The sequence below is a fragment of the Barbus barbus genome (assembly GCF_936440315.1).
Source record: "Barbus barbus genome assembly, chromosome: 26".
NCBI lineage: Eukaryota > Metazoa > Chordata > Actinopteri > Cypriniformes > Cyprinidae > Barbus > Barbus barbus.
In genome coordinates this window covers 10087043-10100019 of record NC_136754.1, presented here as the reverse complement: position 1 = coordinate 10100019, position 12977 = coordinate 10087043, and the positions used below count along the sequence as shown (strand labels likewise).

General features: G+C 35.7%; 1 protein-coding gene across 1 annotated transcript; it reads left to right on the top strand.

Annotated features, from left to right (window-relative positions):
• Window positions 1–6895: 6895 nt before the first annotated feature.
• LOC306845571 (pentraxin-related protein PTX3-like) lies at window positions 6896–10139 on the top strand (the record flags this gene model as incomplete). Its single annotated transcript, XM_079378444.1, has 3 exons — window positions 6896–7028; window positions 7705–8262; window positions 9523–10139. 3 exons carry the CDS (start codon window positions 6896–6898, stop codon window positions 10137–10139), a joined length of 1308 nt encoding a protein of 435 aa, XP_079234570.1.
• Between the last annotated feature and the right edge of the window lie 2838 nt (window positions 10140–12977).

Here is a 12977-nt window from a genome sequence, read left to right as displayed (position 1 = left end):
TACAACAACGTACGTGACGTCAATGGTTCTGTTGGAATGGTGAAATCCCGTAGAATACCGCGATATTGTGTAGGTCCTGCTGTTCATAGACATAATAAATACAGTGTTTATTATGTCTCTGGTGCTGTTCTCTCAAGGATATCATTAGTAAATTTAGCAAATTATAATATATTTTGTAATACATAAAAACAAAATACGTCTACGACATGTCCTCATTTAGATAGTTTATTTAGAATCAATCAGAATGAGCTTTATTGCCAGGTATGTTTACACATACGAGGAATTTGTTTTGGTGACAGAAGCTCCACAGTGCGACAGAACGACAGCGACAGGACAGGACACAGATAATAAAACAATTATGTACAAATATACAAAATAGACAATGTGCAAAATAGCACAAACACAATATACAAAAAAAGACTATTTGTATGTACAGGTATGTTAGGTGCAAATTTTAAATGTAATAAGTATGTGTGTTAAATAAAAAATAAAAAGTAAAATAAAAAAATTAAGTAAAAGGTATACAAATAAAAAGTATGATAGTGGTATTTTTGTGTGATAATGAAGGGAAATGGAATAAAACAACTTTATGACCCCACAGATAGATAGATAGATAGATAGATAGATAGATAGATAGATAGATAGATAGATAGATAGATAGATAGATAGATAGATAGATAGATAGATAGATAGATAGATAGATAGATAGATAGATAGATAGATAGAAGTACAAGGTCAGATTTCTTGCTATGCCATGCTGTGCACCAGGTCCCCTCAGGGATGTGCTGTGTTGCCAAGTACCAAAGTAATTACCTACACCACTGTAAGGGGCTCATCACTGAAACTGATGAGACAGCTTACAGAGGGGATGTGATATGCCTAGACACCTGGTCAACAAGACATGAAGATAGTTGTTGACTTAAGGAAATCTTGTGCTTCCCTCTTCATATTAACAACACTATTAGTTACATACCCAGGAGGAAAAAAAAATCAGATTTCTGGTCTTATATACCTTAAATACCTTTTTCACCAGTGCAGTAAAGTACAATACTTCTCTTTGCATTTGCTTTTGCACATATTAATTTTCCATTTAATATACTGTTTGATTTTTTAAAATACACGGATACAGAATAATTTGGTAGGCTACTGTTTGTGAACAGAAAACTGTGATTAAATTTTCCTCTTTAATGTCTTCATCAGCACTGTTCAGATTATACTATTTGGCCACATTTGCTGAGAGGGTAAATGATAGCCTCGGCCTTTGCTGTGCACCAAGCAGGAAGTAGGAGAGATGCCAGCTGTCACTAATACTCATTTTGACCTCATTGCATTTATCCACTTGCCCCTCTCATCTATCAACCAATATCCTTATGAGATGTGTCCAAAAGAAGTACACAAGACATTCATTAGTGTCACATTTGATTTTCCCCAAAACACCACTGATTTCAATAAAACAAATGTTTTGTAAAATATCCGAACCCAATTTGATCTCTTATTACTGCACTTTTCATAATAGTTCAAAGAAATTTACAGGGGGCGGAATCATTTTTTATAGAGTAGTTGTGTAAATGCTGTTTTCTCAGGCCAAGTGAAAATATTTTGATGTCACTGTCAGCAAACAGTAAATCTTTTTTGTTGTTGTTTTCACAACCCCCCCTTGCCTGTGGCTGTGTTTGAGAAATGCACATCCTTGTTACTGAGAGAAACAGTAAACAAGACCTACTGTAGGCAAAATATCCTTCTGCAGTAGCAGTTCCATTATATACTGTGAAACTTAAAATAGCCTGTTTCCTATGCATATGCATTAAAATGTCATTAAATTCCTTTGAACAAATCTGGCATTGTAAATTAAAAAAGAAAAAAAGAAAAAAGAATGTTGCCAGCAATATATGTTTGTTATGTGAATTATATCACCACAATTATATGCATTATTTTCAAATGTTTCACTGTTGGGAGACTTTCTCATGAGGTTTGCACCAGTGAAGTTTCTGTGCATGCCAGCATGTCAATAAGGCATGCAAATAACACCTTGCACACAAGCTGCTTTTTCAGTTGTATACTCAAGAGAAAGAGCCCCATCCCCTTTGCTTCAGAATGCAGTTTGTTACACAATATGTTTGTGACTATGTTGTGGCTTTCACTTCAAAATACTGAAAATTAGCTCAGTTGGACAGCCATTTAAATTACATTGCGTGTCAGTCATGCAAGTGAAAAGTGTCATATTCTCTCATACATACAATGTATTACTGGCAGCTGAGTAGCACTGAATAAACCGAATGTCCCAGAGGAGGAACATCTTGCAGCTTTTTTTGCATAAATCACTCACTGAGACATTTTAATCAGGTAATTATTCATCCTTTCTGTCAGTGACTGGGGGATTCATAATGTACTCCAGATCTGCTGGCTCCTTGAATGGCACTACTGGGATCTGGTTAGAGAGCTGTAATGTTTCACCTTACAGGTTCAGAAAAGCACACACTGCATCTTTGCTAGGGGTGAAAATTTGATGTTTATGCACTGAATTTATCTGTGCTTTATTTCAAAGTGCAGGAGCTTCATATACCCGGGAGGTACCATCATTATGAACAAGACATTCTTGAGTGAATCGAATATCTAAAACCCTAAAGTCCACAGGAAGGAAATGTCATCAGCAGTACCGCACAGTTAAAACTGAACAATACAGCGTTTTATGAGGCAGGTTTGAAGTAGCCCCCCGAGATTGAAAAAAAAAAGTTGTTGCCCATAGTGAGCTCAGCATGGACAGCCAGGTGATGTAAATCAGCATGTTTCTGTCTCTGACTTCATGGTGAACATGTTCCTTTCACCTGAGGAATGTTTTGTTTCTAGACGTCTCCGTCCACTCTTACCCCAAGCAAATTTGTTTGGCTGTTTGTATGGGAGTGAGACTAACTGTGTTCCTTTTAGAAAGCGAAGTCAGCTATATTTTCTTAACATGCTAATGATTTCCCAAAGCCTGTGGCTGTGACGTACAGCAGAGACCTGGCAACCGATGGTGAACATACAAACTGCTGTTGTCTGAAACATTCTCAACCTCTCTGCTGTTCAGACCATGCCAGGCCTGAGGTCATTTTCCATTCCTGAATTTGTGTCAGTGGAGGGAAGCAAAGGTGAGTTTTTTTTATTCAAGTGTAAATATATTATATCCCCTCTGGTATATGGTATACACTACAAGTGTTGTACGGGTATTGACCTGGCCCGCAAACCAGCTGCATTGCTTTATTGAGAAACAGCATCACAGGACACCTGCAGAAAGTTAAGTTCCTGTATGCCTCACAATCTGAAACCCATTTATAGAAACAGGCCAGATCTGGTGTTGCCTGGTTCATGCTGGGTCTAATTCCCACCTCACCCCCCAGAAGGCCCAGAAGTGTAAATATTTCCATCTCCATATGTTCTCAATTTTGTTCTGACTGAGAGTGCCCTGTTTTGTGAACTGAATGCAGAACAAATTCACATGTGATCACATTTTCTGTTTCTATGTGACACATAGAATGTGGCATGTCTGTAAATCCCCCACAAATAAATAGTAAAAAGGAGAATGGAATGAAACTCTCTGCCAGTAATGATAAATCACTGGAGGGGAGATTTCATAAACGTTCAGATTAATGAATGCTTCTCAGAATTTCTTTTGGAATTTTTTTAATACTGTTTTCTGACTGACTTGATGTAGATAGATCTGCCCATTTTAATGAGCAGATATTTAGTAAAATCATATACATATGTGCATAGTTTACTTAAAATTTTGAATTTTGAAATTTTGAAATGCCCTTCAGTACCATCTTTATTTGCTACTTTTTGGGAATTGTGGGCAAAGTACAACAGCTAATGACATTATATATATAAATGAAAAGCACAGCTAATCAAATGTTTTTATCTATTTCTCAAAAGAGCTAAAACTATTTAAAATAATTAGTATAATTAGACAATGTTCAAATAATATATAATTTTAAAATGGAAAACAAATAAAGCTGTCTTTTACTGAGTTGTTTTTAATGCCTTCTGATTTTTAACTTCAAGTTTAAAGGAATAGTTCACCCAAAATGTACTCTCTTAGATGAGTTTGTTTATGCATCAGAATAGATTTAGAGAAATTTAGTATTACATTACCGATGGATCTTCTGTAGTGAATGGGTGCCGTCAGAATAAGAGTCCAAAAAAACTGATAAAAACATCACAATAATCCACTTGACTCCAGTACATCAGTTAAAGTCTTGTGAAAAGCTGTGTGTTGTAAAACATTCATCTTTAAGGCATTTTTAACATTTACAAATGTAAACCTAAATATAACTAGAAACCATTGCTTTCAGTTAAAAAATGAATCCTATATTGATAATAGGCCTATTGCTTTCTCCAGTGAAAAAGCTGGAGTCTTGTCTGAATCAGGTGAGAAATATGCACATATCAAGCACCATTTACAAGCAAAAGCAATCCAAAAGAGTTCTAAACAAATATCTCAGACAATTATAGTGTCAACAACTGTGTGTGCCAAAGGCGTGAGGGAAAAAAACATGAAATGTGAGTCAGAGTCAGTGTTCTCTATATACAAACAATGAAGATTATATAATGCAGAATATTATAATACTCTAAGAGAAATGTTTATAATGCCAAAATAATTTATTGCCAGTCTCTGAGGAAATAAATAAATAAATAAACTGTTTTATGGCATAATTTTTTTAAGCTAAATATATATCTCTGGGATATGTTCAATTTCAAAGCCACTATAACAAAACTGCAGAAATTATACATATAATCTCAAACAACTTTCAGGATTATAAAATGTATAAAAATAGTATATTTTGAAATTTGGGTGCCAAAGAAACTATAATACTGTAACAAAGTATGTACGTTTCTTATTTTACAGACTAAGAACAAACTGTAAAAGGTGATACTGATTAAACACTCACACATGTGCACAGCACAAAAGCTGACACACACTAAATCAGTCTACAGTTAAACAATGCTATTTCTGTCCCTCTCATAACAGTCAGTATATTGGAAACTGAAGACACGCCTCAGACAAGGAGTATTTAACAGATGTTTGTCCTCACCTCAATAAATCATTTGGCTGTGCTTCTAAAAGTTTCTCTCCGCTCATAAGCAATGGGTGGAGCATTAAAGGGTTAGTTCACCCCAAAATGAAAATTCTGTCATTAATTACTCACCCTCATGTCGTTCCAAACCCGTAAGACCTTTAACACAAATTAAGATGTTTTTGATGAAATCGGAGAGCTATCTGACACTCCATGGAAAGCAACACAACTGAAATGTTCCCAGGTCCAGAAACGTAGTAGGGGGAAGGGGTGTGTGGCCAAGAATGGTGACCCATATTCGGAATTTGTGCTCTGCATTTAACCCATCCAAGTGTACACACTGTAGTGAACATACACCCGGAGCAGTGGGCAGGCATTGCTGCAGCGCCCGGGGAGCAGCTGGGGGTTTGGTGCCTTGCTCAAGGGTCTCACCTCAGTCGTGGTATTGAGGGTGGAGAGAGTGTTGGTTATTCACTCCCCCACCTACAATCCCTGCCGGACCCAAGACTCGAACCCACAACTTTCGGGTTACAAGTCCATACTATCCATTAGGCCACGACTGCCCCCACAGTAAATACATCGGTAAAATATTTCTGCTGGAAAAAGACCTTTCACAAAAAAATATGTTTCAGGTGTTCAAGACACAATATTGCATGAAAGGTGACTTTTTCAGTTTTCTTTCAAAATGTAGTGAACTCACACATGTTTCCTTCAATAGTATGAAAGCTGGTAACCAGACGATATTACTTCATTGTTTTGTATTGTATTTATTAACTTGTTTGTGTTGTTAAGAGTTTGGCCTAAGGGTCTAAATAGCCATGACATACTCAATCACTCATTGTTTATCTTGAGCCTCTATAAAGATCTGCTGGTAATTTATTAATATAGTTGTTGACACAATTAATTCAATATTGTGTTGCGTAACTCAATTCCCAAGTTCTCTTCGCCCTCTCTACAATACGGTGAATGAGTTCAATCAGAGTAGATGCTCCAATGCACCCACAGTTAATATGTGACCTGTTAATATTCAGAGAGCTGAAACCTCAGATTATTAAATGGATTGACCCAAAAAAAACATTCTGTCATGATTTACTTACCTCATGTCATACCAAACCTATACAACTTTCTTTCTTCTGTGGAGCACAAAAATATCTCATGGACCTCACTGACATTCAGTGTATGGAGTGTTGAAACATTCTTCAAAATATCCTATTTTGTGTTCAGGCTTGGAACTACACGGTGGTGAGTAATCAATGACCACATTTTCATTTTTGGGTTATCTATCCTTTTAAAAATTAGACGTAAAAGAGGAACTGACATATTCAAGTGCTGAACGGCAATAAGAAAGATATAAATGGAGAGGTTAACTCCTGGACAACATGCAAAGGAAAGCTCCCTCTGAAGACATTATAGCTACTGCCATAAGATCAAACATCTTTTTGCCCAAATCTCACTCTTTATGCTTCCACCTTGACCTGAGGCAGAATTTTCCTTTGGGGAGATCTAATACCTTTCCTACTTTTCCTTTCCACACCCCCATGACAATTTCTTGTCCAACCAGCGGTAGAGGCTGTACCATTTGAGTATCACATCACATATGCTGCCCACCTCCAACAAAGTATTACTCACACTGTGACAGCCCTGCTCTGAGTGCTGTGTTTAAAAGAGCTTGTACAGCCTCATGTACGCTCAGTGGGCTTCCATGCACATGAGGGACGGCGGCTGTATAACAACACAGGAACAACCACAAGGCATCTTAGTAGCTGTGGAACATCTGATTTACTTCAAAATAATCTGATTACGTGCAGGAGCAGACTAACATACACACCAGCATTAACATCAGAATGTATGCGCCTGGGGCCGTGCTGGCCCTCTGCCTGCCCTGCTTTTGGAGTGGGAATGTGTTTGGTTATGAATATGGAGAGGATTACTCTGATTCCTACTATAATGAAATCTCCAATGGTGAACGCCTGCAAAGTAAGTGTTTTTCAGTTCCAGATGTCTCTTCAATTTTATTTATACATGTAGCTGTACGGACATTTTGCTTTTAATTTTAATTTTTAAAATAATCTCGACTGCATGACAGATTATTTTAAATACAGTACTATTGAATAAATTGGTAGTTGATTTTTTGTAAAAAGTTCAGGTTAAAAGTCATAAAATGAAACATATATTAAGTGCTATAACTGCATAAGACAACTTTCTAAAAATATTTGATGTCAACAACCCAAATATATTTAAATATCTGTATTTTTAATGCACAGTGCTATGAAAGCATAATGTCATGAGTCACGACCCATGGCTTTCAAAAATACAAAAGTGTTGGCAGGTTTCATGACATTTGACATTCACATACCTTTCCACTGACGCTCTCCTGCAAAGCCAAGCCTGGAGCTTGAACATATTAACCAGAGGATGCTTATGAGCATCATAAAGGTTATTCATTTTCAGAAAACTTGTTTCTGAGAGTTTAGCAAGCAGCAGTTAGTAATCCTTACAAAACCTTTAGCGGCAGCCCTGGGAAGAACAAAGGATGACAACAAACCACAATAATGTTATTCATTACATATTCATATTATATGATGGTATTACCTTTTAAAAATTGGTTATGTTGCACCAACACAGAGAAGTAAAGGATACTCTTTGTTCACAGCAGGAGCTACACAAATTCCCTGTCTGCCTCAAGACCTCTCACGCTGGGACAAACTTTTCATCATGCTGGAGGACTCTCAAATGAAGCAAGACATGCTCTTGCAGCAGAATGAAGACATGGTTAAGGCAGAGATGGACTCCGTACAGAAGGAGCTCCATAAACTTAACAACAACAAAGCGTGTGTCCAGGCCTCAGAAAACACCTGTAAATGTATAAGTGAACAGATGAACCGCAATCTGAACCAAGCCATGGAGCAGCTCAGAGAGGATGCAGATACATATCAAGCCCAAAACAACGAGACGCTGCAGCAGCTCATTCAGTTCAGCAGGAACCAGGCCACCCGTCTCAGCAAACTGGAGAGCAGCTCAATGCTGGGAGCAGGTCTGGGGCAAGTGGCCATGAAGTCTTTCTCCACTTATCCAAAGGAACAAGAAGCAAGCAATGCAGATGGCGGGAAGCTAGAGAGAGCGCTAATGGCCACCGTTGTGGATCTCCAAAGGGTACATGCCCAGCTGGCCCTTTTCCAACGAGCAACAGCACACCGATTTCTGCCTTCAGGTACATGTTTCAAGGAAGACTAAATCTATGATTTCACTGTTTTTTTATTTAATTTAATTTGAATTTAATACACTTTATTAATTTGCAAAGGGCAGTTTGGTTTAGGGCATACGGAACTGACAGGACAGACAAACACTGTCTATTTATCTTATCCTCAACAAGGCTGAATTTAATTAATCAAAAACACAGTAAAAACAGTAAAGACCTCCAGAAGTTTGGAAACACCCCAGGCAAATTGTGGTTTTGGATGATATCAGCATAAATCCTTATAATTTTTTGGTGCAAATACATTAAAGTAACTTGACATTATCATTGAAGACCAGCAATAAAACATAATAATGGCAATATATACATGTAAAAGTCAGATATGCGCCTTTGCCAGCTGTGATGCCTGGTTACTGGTTTAAACTTGGAACAGGTTTTTAAAAGATATTTGGGTCAGCACACTTAATACGGTAGCTTCAACAATTGATTGCCAATTCAAAGTCAAGGTTTGAATAAACTGACAGCTCGGATGCCCAGATTATGCAGAGCTGTAATAGATGCTAATGCTGGATATTTTGATTAATCGAAAATTTTAGTTTTTTTTCTATGTATAAACTGTTTATGTAATAAAATATGTTTTTGTAGTTTGTGTTGTCCCTTAGTGCAAAATTATCACAAATTAAAACCCCCACTTTTCTAGGGCGTTTCCAAACTTTTGGAGGGTAGTGTAAATTATAATATATTTTAAATTAATGAATAGAAGAGACATTTAAAATCTTACAAAAGATTTCTATTTCAAATAAATGCTGTTTTTTTTTTACTTTTTATTAATCAAAGAATCTTGAAAAAAAGCTTCCACAAAAATATTAAGTAGCAAAAACGGTTTTCAACCTTGGTAAAATAGTAACCTTTACTAAATAACTGAGCACAACTGAAGTCTGAAATAATGGCTGCTGAAAATTCATCTTTGCCATCAAATTAATAAATTATATTTTAAAATATATTAAAATAGAAAACAAATTTTTTTAAATGTAATAATATTTCACAATATTACTGTTTTTACTGTATTTTTGATCAAATAAATGCAGCCTTGGTTAGCATAAGAGACTTCTTTCAAAAACAATGATTCCAAACTTTGAACTTTGAATAAAAAATAGCCGTGGCCTTGAGAAGTGATAAATAAATGCTTTGCAAACACTGCACTTTGTCAGTATGTGCAAAATGATTTAGTACAATAATGAAGCTTTAATTTCTTGCTCACTCTTTTTTTTTAAGGCTGTGAAATGGCTTTATTATTCCCAATGCGCTCCAAGCACATCTTCGCAGAGGTAATACCCTCCATGTCCATGTCTCTACAATCATTCACCATCTGTCTGTGGGCAAAAGTGACTCAGTCTCTGAATAAAACAGTGCTTTTCTCTTACGGAACCAAGAAAAACCCTCAAGAGCTCCAGCTTCTTTTGGCAAGACACTCGTTGCTCCTCACGGTGGGCGGTGAGACTCATCTAGTGGAAGCTCACAGCGTAGTAACAGATGGGCAGTGGGGACACTTCTGTGCAGCTTGGAGCTCAGAGCAGGGGCTGGCAGCTTTGTGGGTGAATGGAGAGAATGTTGCCAGAGTGCCTGGAGTAGCCGAAGGGCACGTATTGCCCGGTAATGGGTTCATTCTGCTCGGGCAAGAGCGCAGCCGCTCTGGTATCTACAGAGATCTGGACTCATCGGTTGCGTTCACTGGAAAAATGACAGGGGTGAACATGTGGGACCACGTGCTGGACGAAGGGAGGATTAAAGAGTACGCCAATCAAGACGGCTCTTGTGATAGCCGTGGGAATGTGATTGGATGGGGTGTTTCAGAGATCATTCCACATGGTGGTGCTCAATATATCAACTGAGCCTGCACCAATATACATCGCAATACAATCTTGTACATTAAGTAATATTACATTGTATATCATTAATGATTTTGTATTTTCATTCCAAATAAAAAGCACTGCTTAAAGGAGTATTTCTCCCAAAACATAAAATTTGCTGTGTTTACTCACCTCAGGCCATCCAAGATGTATGGGACTGTCTTTCTTCAGTAGAACAGTAAAGAAGATTTTTAGTTGAACCCATGATCCCTGGTGGTTCATTAAATGCAAGTCAAGAGTATTGTACTTTGAGAGAAAAAAAGAAGATACAAAAACACAAAATGAATGCCATGGCTCCTGATGCTATATTGAGGTCTTATGAAGTGAAACGATTGGTCTGTGTGAAACTGAATTGAATGTTCAGAAACTGAACATTATTTACAGCATTATTATTCATCCATTCAGGTTCAGAGCAATCGTTTGACTTTATAAGACTTCAACGTATCATCAGAATACACAATTTGAAGAATTAATTTAGTTTTTCTGTAACCACCTTTTTTTACTCTTAAAGGGACAGTACCCATTGACCTATATTTTATGAATCACCAAGGACCACAGTTTCAGCTAAAAATCTTCTGTACTGTTCTTTTGAAGAAGGAAAGTCAAAAACATCTTGAATGGCCTGATAGTGTTTAATTTTTGGGTGAACTATTCCTTTAAAGGGATAATCTACACAAAAATGAAATTTCTGTCATCATTTACTCACCCTTATGTCATATATGATTTTTCCGCCTGTGGAACGCAAAATATATTTTGATAAATTTTTTCAGTGTGTTTGTCCATACAATGAAATCCAATGGGATTTTATTGTATAGTTAAAAACAGCTGAAATATTCTCCAAAATATCTTCTTTTGTGTTCCACACAAGAAATGAAATCAAGCATTTTTGGAACGACATGAAGATGAGTAAATGATGTCACAAATGTCATTTTTGGATGATTATCTCTTTAACCTTAAAACACTGTACACAAAGCCAATTAAAATTGTTTAATATTGTGTATTCTTTTTTAATTTTAGCTTTTAGTAGAGAATTGCATTACCATGTAAATAAATTAGTTAAATGAGTAAAAAGCAGTGTGGCTCAGTGAGGACAATTGATGGGCTACAAATCGAAGATATGTTTCTCTGTTGTTCCAAATTAACATTTTAATGACTTAAGGTGGGGCAAGTGTGGATTTAATTACATCACCATGCTGGACATGACTGTTTACATTGGTCATCAATGATTCAAAACAGATTTTCCCTTTTCTATAGTTTGGTCATTTACAATGTTTGTCTGGCGTATTCCTGAATAGGTGTTTCTCTAGCAAGACTATTTTCAGTTGGTCCAGTCTGACCACAAATAATATAAAATGAACCCAAACAAGGCGTGTGCTTTAACCATAGTGACAGTAACTCTGAAATGACACCCACATGTGTGCATGTAATGATTGTTACAATGAGCAGTATTTTCCAGTGGTTTGTGAAACATATAGTCAGAATAGCCCTCCATGTTAAATGACCTAACTTTGTCTTGTCAACCTAAAAATAGGCTATATTTAACCATATTATTTATTATGAAGGCCTAACACAACAATATCAATGACTGTAAAAGTTTATGTATATCACTTGCTATTTCTGTATTGCAATAATAATTGTATCATAAAAATATTGCGATAGTTTTGTAACATGACATTTTTTTTTTTGATTATGACATGTATTAGTAAACAACATTGTTCAAGTAATTACATTTACAGAGCTCAGAATTATTTGAAAATCCATAAGCTCAAAAACAAAGAGGTTACCGTATATGTGAATTTGTAGCAAAACACAGTAATTAGTTACTGTAATTTAATTACTTTTCCCAAGAAAAAGTAAAGTAAGGGATTACTCTTATTTTTTTCTGTAATTTAATTACAGATACTTTTTATGTAATTGAACTTAATACTGTATATAGACTAGAACATTTATACAATACACATACAATACAATGGATTTAATATCAAAATGTAAAGTCTAACCTTAAAATGCATGCATTTTATGTACCCCTCTCACTTTAAATAATTTGGTGAGTTAATAAGAATATTGGTAACACTTTAGTGTCCAATTCTCACTATTAACTAGTTGGTTATTAGCATGAATATTACTGGGATATTGGCTGTTTATTATTACTTAAAACGCACATTTTAATGTGTTATTCTGCAGGACCTTATTCTAAATCCTTACCCAATTCTTAAACTTAACAACTAGTTTACTAAGTATTAATAAGCACTAAGTAGGAGTATATTGAGGCAAAAGTCTTTAGTTAATATTTAGTTAATAGTGAGAATTGGATCCTAATCTATATAGTGTGACCAGACCAGAATAATTTATGTAGTTATATATTATTTATCTGAAATAATTAAATGAACCATTTCATGTCTGTCCTTGTATCATTAACTTGTCCAGGTTGATATAGGATTTATAAAGTAATTAGTAATAAGTAATTAACTGAAATACTTTTTGGAGAGAGTAATTTGTAGTCATCTAATAACACTGTCAAAGATGTAGTTAGTAACTAGTAATTAATTACTCTTTTAGAGTAACTTACCCAACACTGATTGGCAGTCTATGCTGTCATTGAAAAGCCATTAACGAAGTTTTGGGGTGTTTTCTACACTTTTATGCCCCTCTAACTTTTATTAAAACTAACAGTTTTTTATTTTTAATTAATTAAATTTGTTATATGACACATTAAAACTGTCTTGGAAACTTTTATGATCTACTCAACATTTATTTCTTTGCAATTTTTATTTTTTTTTATATATAAGAAAGTCTATCAAAACACAGGTCAAATACTTA